Consider the following 18,290-nt stretch of genomic DNA (forward strand, 5'->3'; position numbering starts at 1 on the left):
GCTCTCTTTAAACTGCACCTTCTCTTTTTAAAGGTGGTGATGTGTATTTTTGCACATACATTTGATAAAGAAATCCTTTACAGAGTGCATCATTAACAAAAGTTGAGAACGTAGGCTAAATAAATCTTGATACATCTTCAGTAACACCTTTCCTACAACGGAAATGCCTCCTGATGTGAACTGGCTGATTTTTCTCAATCTTACGAAGAAAATTGAGTGTCTTTCTAAATATGATTATTAGCACTTTTTAAAAATAGAAATAATAAACATACATCAGTCATACTTCAGTCTCACATAAATATAAAATTTTACTTTTAATGATATATATTTTTTTATTCCTTTTTTAAAAAATATACTGTTATTTATAAAGTGTAAAACAGCACAAAAATATATGTTGTCCTTACAAAATAATTATTTTTTAACTAATTTAATATGAATTTGGACAAAGAAACGAATATCGGGCAATATATGTAAAAACAAACAAACAAAAACAGAAATAAAAAGATAAAACAACAACGATAAACACTAGAACAAACATACCAGAGGGAGACCACAGTTACAGTTAAAGAAAGACATTACGGTTTAAAAATGCATTATAGGATCTAATGGCTTTGAGGTTTGTGCTTTTAGAAAAGGTCGAAATGTAGGATTTTAATTCTTTGATCAAAACAAGAAAACGTGGTTTACTGAGTAGGGATTTATATTTATGTATGACAAGATTTATAATGTAAAATTCATCACACTTAGCTTTGCAAAAATAAATAAATAAAATAAAGAATGTTTATCTTTTGTTATTTTTTTCTTTTCTTTGTTATTATTTTTTTTATCATGACTATTTCGGTACATCCGTGTTTGCGCGTGCGACGTGTCTTACGCCGACGTCACTGGGTTGACGTTTGCGGAAGCGAGGCGCCGCTTCAGACTTGTTCACTCAAAATCAAAACAGAGGGCATGTTTTCGTCTTAAATCACCGAGGAATCAAAAAATAATCGTCGTAATTGAGTCGACTCTGTCCGGCAGACTCACCTGTTGTCGCTTCGTGCTTGACAGACGACTAAGGAGCAGCTTAGCAGGCGGTCGACGGAGATGGAGGTAAATGTTCAGTGTCGGGGGGTTAGCTTTAGCTAGCCGGACATAACTTGGGAATGAGCATCTTTAAGTTAGCGGACACAGAGATGCTGCTGTGTTGTTCTCAACAGCTATTTAGCGGTGACTGTTAATTATCACAGTGAAATGTGCTGGCAGCACTAACAGCCGGCTATTACTCCTTCCTTACCAAGGCTTGGTATTTAAATGCGCTCCACATTAGGACGTAGTATACAGCACGTTACGTTGTGTGTTCCTGCGTGATGCCACTATGAGCATGATGTTCAGTCGGAAAAAGTCTACTTTTGCTTTGTACTCTTCTGCCGATTTGAAAAGTAGCTCACAATAAGTATGAGAGTCTTTCAAAATGTGCTTTGTTGACAATAAACTTTTGCCGACAAGCTGTGCAACGTTAAATCTCACCTTTTAACACTGGACCTTCGTTGGGTACATCTGAAGACAAACAGCATGCCACGCCTGACAGAGTCAACATTTTTTTGTATGTCATTGTTTCAGTCTGTACCTACTTAAGTTTGCATTTCTTTCTTTTTCCTTTCACTGACAAAGGACCCTGGAGGTACTGGAGCTGAGTCTGTGGCTCCTTCACCAGGAGGCGCAGCCAAGTCAAAGGTACTGCACCTCAGCAAGCATCACAACCACAGACAGGTGACACATTAAAGGAAACACCTGAATTATTAACCCATACACCGAGGAGGTCCACTTGTTTTTATTGGGTCCACGTCTCCTTCCTCTTCAAGGAACGGTTAACTGTGAATGTTGCTTCTAAGTGATCCATTTATTCTCTCAGGAAACATTTATAAATAATATAATAATAATAAATGATTAGATTTGTATAGCGCTTTTCTTACTCAGGGAGTAACTCTATCCTGATAGGAGTAGTTTCCTTTAGAATGATATTGCCTCCCTCCATAGGGCAGGAAAGGTGCCTAAATGATTTGATGAGTATGAAAATGATGTGAATCACGTGCTATGACCTTTACAGTCAGGCAGTAAACCGATAGCGATGATTTTGGACTGGCCCGTTAGACTGCTCTCTCCACGAGCATCATCCAAACACTAAATTAGGGAATATCGTTTGAAAGAATGGTTCATCCCTTCAGTAGAGTTTCAGAGACTTAGAGAATCAATCCCAAAGTGCATTAAAAACACTTTATGTTGGTGTTTCCTATATTTTGTCACCTGCCTGTACGTTTATTTTAAGCATTAGAACTTAAAATGACTATTAGCAATCTTTAACATGTGTCTAAATTTTTCTTTTTTACTCGATGTCGTGTTCTCAGCTGGACACCCTGTCCAAAGATGACCTCATCAAGTTTGCCAAAAAGCAGATGGCTGCCATGCAGAAGATGAAAAGCAAATGTGCAGGTAGCTATGAACCCTATAGAAACTTGTGTTTGACTCTGCCGATTGTGTACAAGTTTGCGACGTGACATTATTTGTAATTTCAGATTTGGAAAAGGAAGTCGAATCCGTCAAACAGCAATGCAAGAACAGCAGCAGCAGCTCAGAGGACTCCTCTTTGATACAGGTTTGTTTACGAAGCAGTATCCCACATGTGTGCTATAGATTACTTTCTGCAAACATCCTGTACTTAATTTTTGTTCTGCACCGTGTGAATCATGTGGATTTGTGTGTAATAGGAGCTGACTGAGAGGATGGACGCCTTACTTCTGGAGAAGGCAGAAACTCAGCAAAGCCTTGCAATGTCTCGTAAAGATTTGGAGAAAACTAAGCAGCAAGCAAAGGTGAAATACAACAGATGCTGTTATGATATGTAACACTGGTTTATTGGCCTGTTTTACTGAATTCTAGAGGGTTTCGTAGAACACTCTCTGATATTATGGTATATTACTCTAAGTATTTTTGTTTTAAACTGAACCAAAATGTTATAACACATCTGTTATTTTGTACAGGAGGATCTAGCAGCGCTGCAAGGTGAGCTTGACCGTGTGACAGAAGACCACCAAAGGAAGATCAAAACCCTGGAGAGCAGCATTGAGGAGTCCCAAAGCAAACACCAAGAAGAAGTCGCTCATTTCCAGAAGTTACTGAAAGAGCGAGAAGTGAGTGACAGAGAGAGGGACAGTGAAAGAGAGAGGGAGCGCCAGGCAGATTCCGCCAGTGCAAAAGAGAGTGTAGAAGAAGTCAGACGTTCCTTAGAAGCTCAGCTGGAAACCCTTCGAGGTGAACTGCAAGCGATCCAAGAACGAACTTCCCAGGAGATGGTTGAGCTGCAGGAGAGCCACCAAAGAGAGCTGACTAAAGCCCAGCAGGAGGTGGAGAATCTGAAGGGGGATCTGGCTCAGAAGAGTCTGCAGCACGAGGAGGAAATGAGAGCTCTGGAGGAGGACTGTGAGATTGAGAGGGAGCGTCTCTTGTTGCTCCACGAGGAGCTAACCGAGCAGCTTGCTCTCAAAGGTACAACAGCTCTTCATTTAAAGTCAGAGCTTAGAACACGAGCAACACGTTTTACAGTAAAGGCTGTTCGCTGTATGCTGTAAGGGAGCTCACCTGTCCAAGCTGAAATACTCTACATCCATAATCTTTCTCTCTTGTAAACATGATGCTATCCATGTTAAATTACATTTTGAAATGACTGTTTTAGCTAACATTACACATCTTTTTTTCCAGAGAGCTACCTGCAGGATGTGCAAGAGGAAGATGAGGATCCTGCTCGTAATTCAGGCATCGCCAAAATGCTGGAGCTGTCCGGCTGCAGTCAGGCTGAGTCCAGCCCGGATGATGCAGAGGAGACTGAGACCAGACGACTGAAAGTGACGCTGGATGATCTTCAAGCCCAAAACACCATGTTACAGGATGAGCTCACCCTGCTTACTAATGTGAAGGGTGAGCTTGACTCAGAGCTGGAGAGAGTCAAGGAGGAGTTCCAGATGGAGAGAGAAGAGCTGGAGTTTAAAATAAACGAGATGCAGATGACCAAGGACAGTGCTCTCGCTGAACCGGCAGTGACCCTGGGTCCTGATCAACAAGAAGTCCTTGGAGAATCCAAGGAGTCAGTAATCAGTGCAGCCCAGGACCAGAACTCCCTCAATCCAGAGGAGCAGCAGAAGATGAACCAGGAGCTGAGGAGCCAGTGTGAGGCCTTAACCAGAGAGAGAGACTCGGCCCTGGCTGAGTGCCACCACATGAGGGACATACTTCAAAGTGTGGAAACAGAACTGGGTGAGAAGACAAAAGATTTTGTTGAACAGTACAAAGCCATGAAGGAACAGGGAGCTAATGCTGTACGAGACCTCCACGAGAAGATCGAACAACTCAACCAGGAGAGGGATGAACTGTTGGCAAGAGTGAACAGCGTTACAGAGGAGAAAAACACTTGGATGGAAAGTGTGCATGACCTGAAGCTGAAGCTTGAGGGTTCCTCCTCTGTAGAGGAACAAACAACATTAGCCTCTGAACTGAAGCAGTCTGTGGCAGACCTGACCCGGCAGAATGAGGAAATCATCTCCAAACTGGCGATGGAGGAGAACATGACTCAAGATCTGAAAGAAATGGTCAACACACTGACTGAAGAGCGAGACAAAACACAGAACCTGCTAAAGCTCAGAGAAGAGGAAATCCAAACGCTGAACGAAGAGAGAACAAAAGAAATCGAGAAGCTGCAGGAGGAGAAAGACAAAAAGGCACTTTTGCTGAGAGAGGAAAACGAGAAGGAGCTGAAGAACTTGAAAATAGAAACACAGAATGAAGTGCAACATCTAAAGGAGCAGCGAGAACAGATGGAGGAAAGACTGAAAGAGGAGATAAAAAGACGTGAAGAAACAGTTTCTGCGTTGGAGGAGACGACCAAAGAGCTCTCCACAGAAAAGACTGATCTCCATCAGAAGCTGGAAGAGGCTTCCACTGGTCTCTCTAAGGCCCAAGAGGAGAAGGAGCTTTTAGGCTCCAAGCTTGCAGCCCTGGAGGCTCAGCTGGAGCAGGAAGCATCTGAAAAGCAACACCTTGAAGTGAAGTTAAATGCACTGACAGAGGAGGCCGAACAGGCCCGTGCCTCCATCCAAGCACTGAAGGAAGATCATTCTGAAGTGCTTCAGAAGTCCACCGAAGAGGCTGAAGATCTCCGAACACGTGTTGAGGAGCTGGAGAAGGAGAGGAGCCTGTTGAAGAGAAGCCTTGTAGAAACTCAAGGAGAGGGAGGATCGGACGAGGTGCTAAAGGAGTTCCAGGCTCGCATCAGTGACCTGGAACAGGAAAGAGACATGTTGAGAGCCAACCTGGAGGAGGTCGTGAAGGATACTGAAGGGCTGCAGAAAGACCTGCAAGATATGAAGTCGGTTAACGAGAAGTTTAGTGATGAGAACCAAAACCTACAGGCTCAAATATCTCTGATGACTAAGTCTGAAGAAGAGAAACAGGAGATGGAGGAAGAGAGCAGAGAGTTCAGAGAGCAGCTGACGGAGAAGGACTCCCTCATATCACAGCTGAGGAGTGAAATGGCTGCTCTGCAGGTGAGTCGAGCGCCTGATGTGTGTTTGTTTTATGTTGAGTGGAAGATGGCTGGGCTTAGCCACCGGAACAGGCGCGCAATTATGAGGAAATGAAAAATCATTTTTGCTCACTTTTTTTTTCTCTATCAACATAAGCACAGATTATGGGAGATTCAAGCAAAACAAAAAGAACACCTAAGTTGGAGTTATTTTTTCTGACTGCCTTCTTTTGTCTCTCTGTGTCCTCAGTCGCCCTCTCAGGACTCCACCGCTCAGTCTGCTTCCTCTGAGGAAAATACAGCCGATGAGATCATAAAGAAAATAGGTGTGGACGTAACTCTTGTCTGTGTTGTTTTACGAAATATATGTCCCTTCAAAACCGTTTTAATTTGCCTGCTTCATAGGCTGTAATTTGTGTGATAAATTGTAGGTTTCAGTTTCAGACTGTTAATCAGATGTTGTAACCTTAACTCCCCTCAGCTACCCTGGAGAAAGAAAGCAAAGAAAAGGATGAAAAAATGAATAAAATCAAGGCGGTCGCCGTTAAAGCAAAGAAGGAGCTGGACAACAGTAAGAAAGAGGTAATGTGAAGGATGACATTTCTAAACAATCAATCATAGTTATTTATTTGTAGATGTGACAGCGCAGATACATGTAGGTTTCCATGTTGCAGTAGAAATTATGACTGCTCATTAGTCGGGTCCAAGCCAGAGACAGCCCTGCCTCAAGGACAGACAGTGATCATCACTAATTTTTGCCTCAGTGCTCAGATTATTTATTGCACCAGGCAATAACAAGGCAGAAATGTTTTTTTTTTTTTTTTTTACAGGTTGCAACCCTGAAGGAGGAAATTGAGTCACTGAAAGCAGAGAGGGAGAAAGTGAGCAGCTCTATGAAGGACATCATCCATGGTGCTGAAGGCTACAAGGTACGACTGACTGAGACCGAACAAGACTCGTGGCGGTTTCAGACCACACGAGGGAATAGTAGGCATGAGATCAACTAAATAAATAGTCACAGTAGAGCTTTTTTGTTATTTAGATGTGATGCTCTGCTAAAGGTTTTACACTCAAGTCTTGATCGTGTCAGAGATTGGACTAATTCAAAGTAAACACAAATGGCCCCTCACCATTCCTCCTACATTGTCAGACCGTCCCCACAGTCAAACTGATGTGTGTTTTAGAGGTCAGTGTGTTTTGGGTCCATGTTCAGTCTATCAGCTCATCAAAAAGCTTCATTGCTAAAGACCTCTTCCACTAAAACCAGGTTTTCGACACTGCAACGTACTGATGTCTCGCTCCAAAACAAAGATTCAGACTTGCACAGGTTCATACATAAGAGACTAGTTCTGTAAAATCTGCAGGGTGGGGCTTTATACATCGTTATTATTCTTCAGAACTGGTTTCAACCCGAACATAGAGCTGAATTTCTCCAGAACTGAAACTTGTGATAGTGTAGCATGGAGTACTTTTACAGTGTTCGAGCAGAGTGGAAGAGCGAGACAGGGACTTCATACATCCATGCATTTTAGAGGAAGCAACGGTGTGGAGTTACATGTAAGCCATTTGAAGGCATAAAGGGATTATTTTTGCGGAAAGGTCTGATACAAAAAGATGAGGTGCTTTGCCCTGATGTCACAAACATCATGCAGGTTTATCATATGAGGCCAGGTTTATCAGCTCAATTCATAAGCTGTTCTTCAAAGTTTAAACACATTAACCCAAAATACAAACGACAGATTTGATTTAACATTTGATCGGTTTCTTACGCCGCTAATTGGCAAGTGGAAGCACGCGCTATTTAAAACAGACTCTGTGCGAAATATTACTCCCAGCGGTGTCTGTGAGCAGCCCCCAGACTGCACTGTGCTTTACAGCTGTGTCTCCATTAAAGGAGAAACCGCTCTGTTGTGTCTAATGAGAGCTTTGTCCCACGCTCAAATGTAAATGCAGCTGATATCTAAGATGCATAGTGTTTACCTTCACTGAGCTGTTCAACCGGCTTCCTCTAATGAATATTGAAGATTTGTGTGTGTGTGTGTGTGTGTGTGTGTGTGTTTAGAACCTGCAGATAGATTACGACAAGCAGACAGAGCAACTGGATAAGGAGAGAGAGAAGGTGGAGGCGGCGGAGAGACAGATTGCTGAGCTGACCAAACGACTCAGCAGTGCTGTCACACAGGTAGCACAGATACACACTCGCAAACACACACACGCATTACCACCAACAAACACACAAACCGCTCTCACCCTCCAGTAAATCTAGGGAGTGCCACTTTGTCCAGTAATACATCTCCCCAATACTTATCGCATAACTCAGTTTTCATGTGATTTAGAGGGAGCCATTTTCGCCACCAACACTTCACCCGGCTATATTTGACAGCCCGGCGCCTGCAAATAGCCCATCAGATGTGACTGGGCGAGCTGGGGAGAAATTGTTTTTATATGTACTCCTTTCCCCAAGCTCATAACTGTCTCTTTCCAATGAGAGAACAAGAGGCAGGTAAATGGAGCGGGGTATAGCTTCCATCTGCCGCGCGCTAGTGCAACAGCATCTTCTCAGGCGCAAGTTTATTCTTGTGTACGCTCATGGTTCTCAGGGGGAGCGCGCAGACTGAAGCTAGTCAGGGATCTCGGAGTACGTCTGGACATCTCTGTTTACCAATCATAGCTTCAGTGTTGGGCTGACAGATGATGGAAGATAGCTGCTGCTTCTGCCGGCTCAGTGTTCCTTGAAGAGAAGGCCCGCAGAGTCTGCTACTGTCAGATTTGCATGAATGATTTTCAAAGGTGTCACATGTGTTCATGCAGGATTGGTGCATTTGCCCACAAGTGCATTTTCAAATGAAAACCTGGAATATGAAATGAGTAAAGCAGCCTTTCTCTCAGCATGGCATCCTTCATTTTGGAGTGATTTTATGTTTTTCTTTGGCTGTAGATTATTCTCAACACATGCTGTGGAATAAAAAGTGAAACCGTGCTAACACGTCACTAAAACTGTTTATGTAAATAAAAATATTGAAACCAGCCGTCCTGCATTGGCTCTAAATCTCTACATGATGTGAGAATAAGAGTCAAAACTGAGCTTCGTTATGATGTCAACCCTTGTTCACTTTATAAATCATCATTAGATCACATAGTCTCTATTAGAAATGCAGTTGTTCTTTAGTTATCAGCTAACAACATACTCACCAACTAGATTTTTGTCATCAATTAAGTGATTTGAGTATTTTAAAAAGAAAATCCTTGTATTCCATCCGCTTAGATTTGAATATTTTCTGGTTTCTTTACTCCTCTGTGACAGTAAACTAAATATGTTTGACTTGTGGACTAAACAAGACATAATTTTTGTGCCTTGAGAAAAACTGATCTACATTTTTTAAACAATTAATTGAGATAAAAACACAGTTAAAATAATCCTGAGTTGCAACCATGATCTCTTTATTACTGAGAATTTGGGAACTGGAGGTTCATCCAACAGCAACAGTAATCTGGAGTATTTATTCTTTCGCAGATGGAGACACTGAGCAGTGAGAAGGAGGACCTACTGGCCGGTATGGAGACCGTGAGGAGCGCAGTGAGGCAGCTGGAGACCAAGAACCAGGAGCTGCAAAGACAGTCAGCAAGTCTGGATAAAGAGCTGCTGGCTGAGAAAGCTATAAAAGAACAAAAGCTGAAGGTAGAAATGAAAAGAGATGTCTTATGTTTGAACTAATCTTACAACAGAACCACGTGCAGTGGGTGAATTCTTTCAGTATCCTCATGTCTTAACTGATTTATTTCTTAACGTAGAATCTGCACTGTGTACACTCATCTTATAGCTAACTGAAAACCCCTTTGTATACGAGTGTATGTGTGCTTGCCTGCCTGTCCAGGACTTGTCATCTGCCATGAAGGAAGTAGAAGAGCTGACAGCTCAGCTCCGCAAGCAGCAGCAACAGTCTCAGCAGACTGCCCAGGAGCTGGAGCAGCTACGCAAGGTAGCCGCACACAAACACACAAATGCTTCTCAGACACTCGTGTGTCTCAAAGGGCATATCCAGTCAAGCGGCTGAAGTGGTGATGGCCGGCCTGCAGCTACAGTAGCACCTCACAGAGAGACAGAGAGCAATTCTAGCCCACAGTACAGGAGCTGCTGTTACTTTTCCATTAGTGGAGACCTACATAGTACAGCAGTGTACATGAACGCTGCCAGCAGGTCCGACTCTGTCATGTGTCCACATTGTTCGTACAGCCCTGCTATTTGTTTTTTGGCAGAGATACCAGGAGGTTGTTATTAAAGATTAGTAATAAAGACACACTGGAGATATTAAGCTTTATTATTGGATGATTTATAAAATTCACAACAATAAATGCATGATAGTTATTCTTGCATGTTAACACTTCTGGACTTAAGAGTACAAAGATAAAGATCAAATATGCATGTAAAAAGTCAACTCGTTTACAAAGTGATAAAAGATTTCATTATGTGTCTGGAATTATAATTATGTAATCTTTCCAGAATTTCCGGCTTCATCGGCTCAGAATTTTTTGTGAGAAAAAATGTGTCTGCACAGAAAACATTCAACCATCTGTCTACACAGGCCGTGTAACCGCTCATGTTTTATTTACACAATACGTTAGTGAATACGGCCTGAAGCATATTTTGACACTCCAAGTATATTTTCTTTCATTTTACATGCAAAAAAACAAAAGTGGTTGTGTGTTGGACTCTGTTGGACTGCTGCTCGTCTTGGGCACACATGTTGTAAATGCAAGGTTCACACACAAATACCAATGAAGACATCTCTTGAAACATACGTCAAAATGTTGTTTTTCAATCAATCTTTACTATGTAAGAATAGTTTAATATACAAGAATATCTGTCTTAGGTAGAATGGTAACTTTTTTTAAAAAACTTGATTTGATTCTGTACGTTCTAACAGCAGATTAATCGCAGCATGAAATGTTCAATTAAATGTCTGACAGCGACATGATGTAGTGTGTTGACTCTGCCTCTAGGAAGCACAGCAGAGCTCTCTGCTGGACATGGAGATGGCTGACTACGAACGCCTTGTAAAGGAGCTCAACGCCAAACTCTCCGAGAAAGACGAGTGTGCTGAGGAGCTAAAGACTCAGATAAACACGCTCAGCCAGAAGGAGGAAACCCTCAAAGAGGAAATTGGTATGAAGGACATTTACACTGACTGACACACAGAATAAAACCTATAGAGTTCCTTTTATGTTGCACTGTGTAGTTACTTGGGAATTGCATCATGATAAAAACATACCTGCTTTAAACACACTGTTGTTGAGACACAGCATAACTGTACAGACATTTCATTTCATTCACTTTATTTATTATGCATTCATTCTCATTCTACATTATATGGTGCATGACAGATTTTAGGAGCACAAGTCTGCATTCAGGGATCCATTTTTCTTCTATTTTCATTTTTCTTTCATGCGTCCACATGTGCCTGTTCATGTGTGTATGTGTGTGTCTCCAGAGGCTTTGAAGTCCCAGATGGACCAGAGGGAGGAGAAGACCTCTAAGATGAAACAGCTGCTGGTGAAAACCAAAAAGGACCTGGCCGACTCCAAGAAACAGGTCTGGTTATTCGTGTGTGTGTGTACTTATGCAGCTGTCTTTGTTACGACCAGTCTGAGTTTCAGGTCGACCATGTGTGGACGTTTTGGCACCATGTGGAGCTTTTGGATGATCTTCACTTTCCCATGCCCTTTTAAAGGAAAGTTTGAGGGCTGGCAGTTGGTTTTAGGGTTATGCTTCAAGTTAGGAGTCAACCACATAGTACTAGTGGCTGCCTCTTAGGTAGAGGACTAGAGGAATGTATTATGTCAGTGAATGAGATAGCAATACGGATGTGCATGTGTGTGTTTGCGCCTTTGTAGATGTGTATGTGGGCGGGTTTTTATAGGTGTGTCTCAAAGGATTTCCTTCTACTGTGTGTAACGTGCTGCCTGATGAATGTAAATAGTGTTATGCAACCGAGTGCAGACATGACTGTGAGGGAGGCCTTGAAGATGTGGGAATAGTTAATCATCTCTGTGTGTGTGTGTCCTTGCGTAAATGGGTGTATGCATTTAAATTTCCACTCTGTGTGTGTGTGTGTCTGTGTGCATACATGCAGGAAAGCTCCCTCATGATGCTGCAGGCCTCTCTGAAAGGAGAGCTGGAGGCTCACCAGCAGCAGCTAGAGAATTCTAAGGTTGCGCCCCCAACACGACACTCTGCTACCCCCTTTTGATAAAATGTAGAATCTGACAAAGATGCCGGTCACAGGCATGCGCTTACTAACGTGTGTGCTTGTGCATTTAGATTGAGGTGTCTGAGCTGACAGCAGAGCGCCAACGTCTGCAGGAGCAGCTGAGGTCTGCGTTGGAACAGCAACAAAGAACCAGCAGCTCCCTGCAGCAACGCATCCACAGTCTGCAGCAGGAGAGAGACACCGCCAAGGTACAAGGGTTGAAGCATTTCTTTCTTTTTTCTTTTTTTCTGAAAAACCATTTGTTTAGGTTTATTGACAACATACACGCTACCAGCTCCACTAGAAAAGAGGGAGGATGAAGTTTAATTCAGCATCTGCAGGTGGACTCACAGACACAGTCAAATGAATGAGCTCAGTGAAATGAACAAAGAAATGAAGAAGTAGCGATGTTTAATCAACAGTCACAAAGATGAATAGACAAACAAACCCACCCCCACAGTCAAGTTATCAATAAAGGACTTCAAAACACAGATTGAGGAACTGAGGAAATGCTATCCTATGTAAAGAGGAAACACCAGATGAGATAAAATGAAATATAATAAGATAAAATAAGCTAGATAAATAACTAAAGTAGCGTATTATTGAAATAGAGATGAAATCATAAAAGATAGATTTTTTTTTTTTTTAATTTATAAAAACAGAATAAGAAATGACAAAAATTAGGTAAACTGTACATTAAACAGACTAAATAATGTAAATAGTTGAATAAATAGAGAAGTAAATAGATCAAATAAATTCTAGGTAAAGTTATATATAAATAAAATCTATCAAAAGCCTGACTAAAAAGGTAGGGCTTGAGTTTGCTTTTACAAATATCAGCACTCTCTGCTGCCCTCAGGTCCTCTGGACGGCCGTTCCAGAGATGTGGGCTGTAATAGCAAAATTCTGCCACACCGTATGTTATTGTTCTGGCTTTAGGTTTAATTAAAAAGCCACAACCAGAAGACCTGAGGGTTCTGGAGGGTTCATAAGATGAAAGCAAATCGGATAAATACGAAGGACCAACACCATTAGGAACGTTATAAACTAATAAAAGAATCTTAAAATCAATTCTAAAAGACACAGATAAGCAGTACAGAGACTTTAAAACAGGTGTAATGTGAGCTCTCCTTCTGGTCTTAGTGAGAACTCGTGCTGCCGAGTTTTCAAGCAGCTGGAGTGGATGTGCAGTCTTCTGAGGGAGACCACATAGGAGAGCATCACAGTAGTTAATTCAGCATGCATTAGTGTCTCTGCATTAGTCCTGAAGTGTGACACAGGTTACAGGTTAATGAGCATCTTTATTTATATTTTTTAAACGCACGAGCAGAAATAGTAGCTTCTGACTTTGATGAAATTAGTTGAAGGCTGCGGCAGCTCATGCTTAAAGAGACCATTGTTATATAGACCGCTGCTAATTACTGTTTTCATTATTAATCTCTCAATTATGTTTGATTAATCATTAAATCTAACAATGTCAAAAATATTTGATGAATGCCCGAAGGTGACAAGTTGTAATGGCCTGTTTTGTATGACTAACAGTCCAAAATCCTAAATTACTTATTATCAACTAATATGGAACAAAATCTAGGCGATGTTTGTGAGCGACGTTCATTCGATTATCACAAGAGGTTTTAGTGATTTTCTGTGTGACGGCTGATCAGTACATGATGTGACTGGCATTATTCCCTACAAAGTGAGGAGTTAAATAAACTAATATTTTAAGAGCTGCAGCACATACGATTGTGAAAGTACAAATTAATGAAAGGGAATTGCAGAAAGTTCAACTAAGCACCAATAATCAGACACTTTATAATCACAAATTTCTGAAAGAATAATTTAGAAAATGCATTACAAGTCATCACCAGCTGGTACATCGCTGTTCTTACTAACAGTCCAGGGAGAGGTACATACTGTAGGTCTGATGATTTAAATAGAAGAAAGAGGATGGTTTTTTATTGGGTTGAGGATTAAACTGCGACTTAAAATGTCATCAGTGGAAAAAATGGAAACAGGTAAACATCCTAACAGAACATACAGAGTTAATGTCGAGTTTTATCTCAGCTGTGGCATCAAAATGTCATCCCCCTGAATTTGTAAAGTCATGAGATACAACACTAGTTTTCTGTATTGGCTGCCCATCAAAAATCACTACAACAGCTTTACTCACCAATTTGTCAGAATATCTCCAGCAAACGTGCGCCCTGCTGTTTCCTGTATATCTCACCCTGATGTGTGCTTTGATTCCAGGATGAGCTCGTGGCCACAACAGGCGAGTTCGAGAGTTACAAGGTGCGAGTCCACAATGTGCTCAAACAGCAGAAGAGCAAAACCACCACCCAAAGTGAGGGAGACGCTGGTAAACTAGAGAGGTAAGGACAACAGGTGGATGAAAGAACTCTGCAAAGAAAGCTGCAATTTAAAAACCTGACTGTGCTTTACATCCAGGTAAATGTGTGTAAACTACAGCGGACAGTGATGCACCTGTTGAGTTAAACTTTACCACTAACTCAGAAAGTGAAGCTCAGACTCTTCACCTTAATTTCACAGCAGAGGAATTCTAATCCTGTCGGTGTCCTGCTGCACCGTTGGGAGAACTCTGTATAATTAGGGTTGATGCTCCGTCTCTCATCGCCCTGTGTGACACCCTCAAACACCTTTAAGGCTGCACGAACACATTTGTAGTCCAAATGAGGTGTAAAAAACTCAAAACCAGGCAACTCCCTAATTCAAGTTTGTCTTTCTTTTGTACAGATATGGTCACGAGCATTTAAAACCTATACCAAAAGGTCTGCTTTCCTGCATTATGTAACTAAAATGAACACATAATTAAGAACTATCTGTGTAACACAAATACAGGCCATTTGCAATTATTAAATTTACTTGGCTCCCCACTGACAAAATGCATCTACAGACAATAAAGTATCAGAAATGTGGCATTAGAAGTCATCTACATTTTAAGGAAATCGATTCAGTGACCATTAATTAGTATGTGAGACGCTTAAAAACGAGGCTTCAAGTGTAACATGATTGTGTTTTTTGTGCGGTGCGTCTTGCAGGGAGCAGCTGTCCTCTCAGGTAGAGCAGCTGAGGACCAGGCTGGCAGAGAGCCAGCAGAGTCTTCAGAGCAGCACCGCAGAGCTGCAGCAGCTCCAGACCGAACACGACACCCTGCTGGAGAGACACAACAAAATCCTCCAGGAAACCGTCAGCAAAGAGGCTGAGCTCCGTGAGAGGTGAATTCACTTGGCTTTAGATTTTTATTTTATTTTTATTTTTTTCCCCACTCCCTGTTTGCCTTTTCAACGTTTCCTCCTCTGCGAATTTGCAATCATGAGACATAGGGACACATGCTGGGAACACCTGATTGGACTTGACTCTCTTCTTTTCCTTTACTTTCATATGCTATGCTGCTTCTCTCCTAAATAAACAACCTGTAATCTCTTCCTCTCTCTATCTGTCTCCCCCCCTCCAGGCTTTTGTCATTGCAGTCAGACAACGTGGCCTTGCGGTCGGACCTGTCCCAGGCTCAGGCCGACTTGTCCTCCCAAGTGGAGACCCAGCGTCAGACCTACAGGGAGCAGCTGAGGAAGCTGCAGGATGACCACCGGGCCACGGTGGAGACCCTGCAGGGCCAGCTGACCCGGGTTGAGGAGCAGCTCTTCAACCTGCAGAGCCAGAACAGTAAGCATCAGGAGGAATTATAACCTATTTAGATTTAACAGGCCATAACTACCCGATTCTCTTCATGAAACAGCACTATGAACAGATGGGTAGCAAGTGTTTCTATTAGTCAGCAGCAAAATGATCCAAAAAAAAAATCTCTGCTGCTGAAGTCGAGGGCAGTAATCTCAAGGTTTAAATGAACGGTAGGTTATAAAGAAATCCACCAAAGCATCAAGTGGTTGACCGTGTTGAAGTTTTCTATCTTGTTTACTTCTCCCTTCCATGAGAGGACTGATGGGAGACGGAGAGGGAACAGCAGAGGGGGGCATCAGTGTGTTTATCAGTAGAGCAGCACCGAGAGCTCATTCATCACCTCCCACACAGCTGCCCTCTGGAGTCAAACAGCAAACTCACATATAGTAATGACTAGGAACGGCAAGTGTGTGTGCGTGTCTACGCTCTGTCACTTCAGCCTGGCCAGGTGTTGGCAAGGTTCCCCGGCTCTGTTCCCGCCTCTCAGTGTGGCAAGCAGCTCACTGTGGCATCTGGAGAGACTCATCATTAGCCGCTCGCACATGGGCGCCAGGATGAACTCGATACATGCGGCCAATACTAGCCTTCGTTGGAAGTCATATCTGAGCCGTTTTTAACGGTACGTTTGGATTTAATGGCAGCTAAAATGCAGAAGGCTTCAGCAGCAGTGTGTTTTACTGGCCCTGTTGGGCAGGTGGGTCATAAAACTACTGGCCTTTGAACAAATTTCACTGGCCTCATATTTTTTTTTTATAAATCAGCTGCAACTAACAATAAAATTGATCTTTGTTCAGTGTCTTGTTAGGCGTAAATTTTCCTTTAATCTTAATATTTAAGCAGTACATAAACACAAACAGGAAACAGTATTTTCTAACTTTAAAACCAGTGGAAGCTGCAGCTTTGTCAGCTGCTCTCTCTCTTGTTGTGGCTTTAGACACTGTGCTTTCTGTTTTATATAATGTCCAGGATTCTGTTTTTTTAATATAAATTACTGTTCTTAATTCCCACCTTGAGAGCTTGATGTGTCTTGAATCTGTACTCCTGAGTATTTAGTCCTGAACAGTGTGGCCTCCCTTTATAAGCTCTCCTGTAACGTTTAATGTTCTGTGAGGAGGTAGTGTTTTTAAACTTCACACGAGATAAATATGTTTTTGTTGGGAGGTCTGTCACCACTGATCCGATTGGCACAAAATGCTCTCCTGGTCCACAGCCATCATTAAACTTGTTAAACCTTAATCCTGATCAAATTACAAAAATGTATATAATTATAATGCATTCACACACAAAAAAGTCGTAGCAATCCTTGTGCTTTTCACTCATAAGAGGGAGCAGAGGGCCAGACTGGAGGCGAGGAGACGAGGGGTTTGGTTCGGAGTTTGGTCTCTGAGTTCAGTTTCAGGTTCATTAATCGCAATCCTTTCTTTTGTCCACCCACTTTCTCAAGCACCTCATCCTTCCCTCTCGCCCTTCTCTTCACATTTCGTTGTCACTGTTAATGCTAGCTGAACTGGTTTGGACCTGAGGTTGTCTGGTGCCCCCTCATGTCACAAAGAAGTAGGACAACCCTTCACAGTCAGCAGCAACTCAAGGGCTGTGTGTGCTTTGTGAATATTAACAATCCAGAGGTGCTTTTCAGGAAAAATGCTTCTCTTGGCTGAAATTATTTTATTGCTTTTATTTATTTAGCTTTTGCTCCTTTGTTGGGGGAATTACAGGAAGCCTGAGGCCTGGCAGCAGCAATGATGTGGCTTCTCTGGGTGATCATAAAAGCTTTTCACTAAAAATTCTTGTTCTTCTTGTTTTGAAATGTAATATATTCTGTATTTTTTACCCAGTTTGAAAGCTCCTTAGTTCATGTAACACATTCTTAAAAGAAGGAAGTTTAATTCTGGAAAGCTGCTGCTTTTCAAGATGCATATAACGCTGTGCTTCTCACAACTCATATTACACCCATCCAGGTTCGGTGGCGGTCCAGTCCAGCCGTAAGCCCCTCGCATCAGACCCCCAGCGCAGAAACACAGACCAGAACCCGGTCGGTTTGGGACTTGTGGCCCTCAGCGATCTCCAGTCGATGGCCAGGGAGGAGGGTGAAGGCATGGAGACCACTGAGACCGAGAGCTCCTCCCCTGCTCTCACACCCCTCCCCTCTCTGGAGCAGCTCCTCACATCCCCAGACCCCAAACAAGGTGTGTTTGAAAGCAGAGCTGCACTCATAAACATGGAGTTGATTTAAGTTAAATCCATTCCTTTACCCAAATCTTGCCCGATTCATTCTTTTGACCCAACTTTATTTGTGTCGAAGGAATGGATGTCCACTTAGGGAGAGGTAAAAACTCAACTTCACTGTGTACTGGTTATATTTGCTGCATCAGGATGGAACAGTCTTCACTACATTCAAAACTACTAAAAACGACGATATAAAGTTGTAATGTTGTTTGACTGGGTTTACATCTGTGATTAAATTATTATCAATACCAAAACACATTGATTATATGAGGCTCAAACCTTTTATCTTTTGTGTCTTTGGCCTCCAGAGCCGTTTGTTTGGACAGTGGAGCCAACCAAAGAAGAGCTGAGTGAAAAGCTGAGCACAGCCACCCGCAGCATGGAGCACATGAACAGCCTGCTGCATGAAACTGAGGCCACCAACGCTGTTCTCATGGAGCAAATCACCGTATGTATATATCCACACACAAACACAAAACACAATGGTATCGTGTTGACTTTAACGGCAAATTAATTCAGAATGCTGTTTCCTTTATTACAAAAACAAGTGTTTTACCTTGTTA

The 18,290-nt window shown here is 42.2% G+C and overlaps 1 protein-coding gene across 1 annotated transcript; it reads left to right on the top strand.

The window, feature by feature from the left end:
* Positions 1-952: 952 nt before the first annotated feature.
* Positions 953-18,212, top strand: LOC103375420 (GRIP and coiled-coil domain-containing protein 2-like; the record flags this gene model as incomplete). The annotated part of the gene is made up of 22 exons (XM_008305689.1): positions 953-1,092; positions 1,654-1,716; positions 2,388-2,472; positions 2,556-2,635; positions 2,748-2,852; positions 3,021-3,525; positions 3,739-5,576; positions 5,805-5,880; positions 6,036-6,136; positions 6,385-6,483; positions 7,617-7,736; positions 9,069-9,233; positions 9,430-9,534; positions 10,556-10,718; positions 11,044-11,144; positions 11,686-11,763; positions 11,874-12,011; positions 14,053-14,174; positions 14,862-15,038; positions 15,278-15,486; positions 17,460-17,687; positions 18,036-18,212. Coding segments are annotated over exons 1-22 (4,741 nt in total), but the record flags the coding sequence as incomplete, so codon positions are not given.
* Between the last annotated feature and the right edge of the window lie 78 nt (positions 18,213-18,290).

The sequence above is a fragment of the Stegastes partitus genome, unplaced genomic scaffold, assembly GCF_000690725.1.
Source record: "Stegastes partitus isolate 25-593 unplaced genomic scaffold, Stegastes_partitus-1.0.2 Scaffold2588, whole genome shotgun sequence".
NCBI classification, from domain to species: domain Eukaryota; kingdom Metazoa; phylum Chordata; class Actinopteri; family Pomacentridae; genus Stegastes; species Stegastes partitus.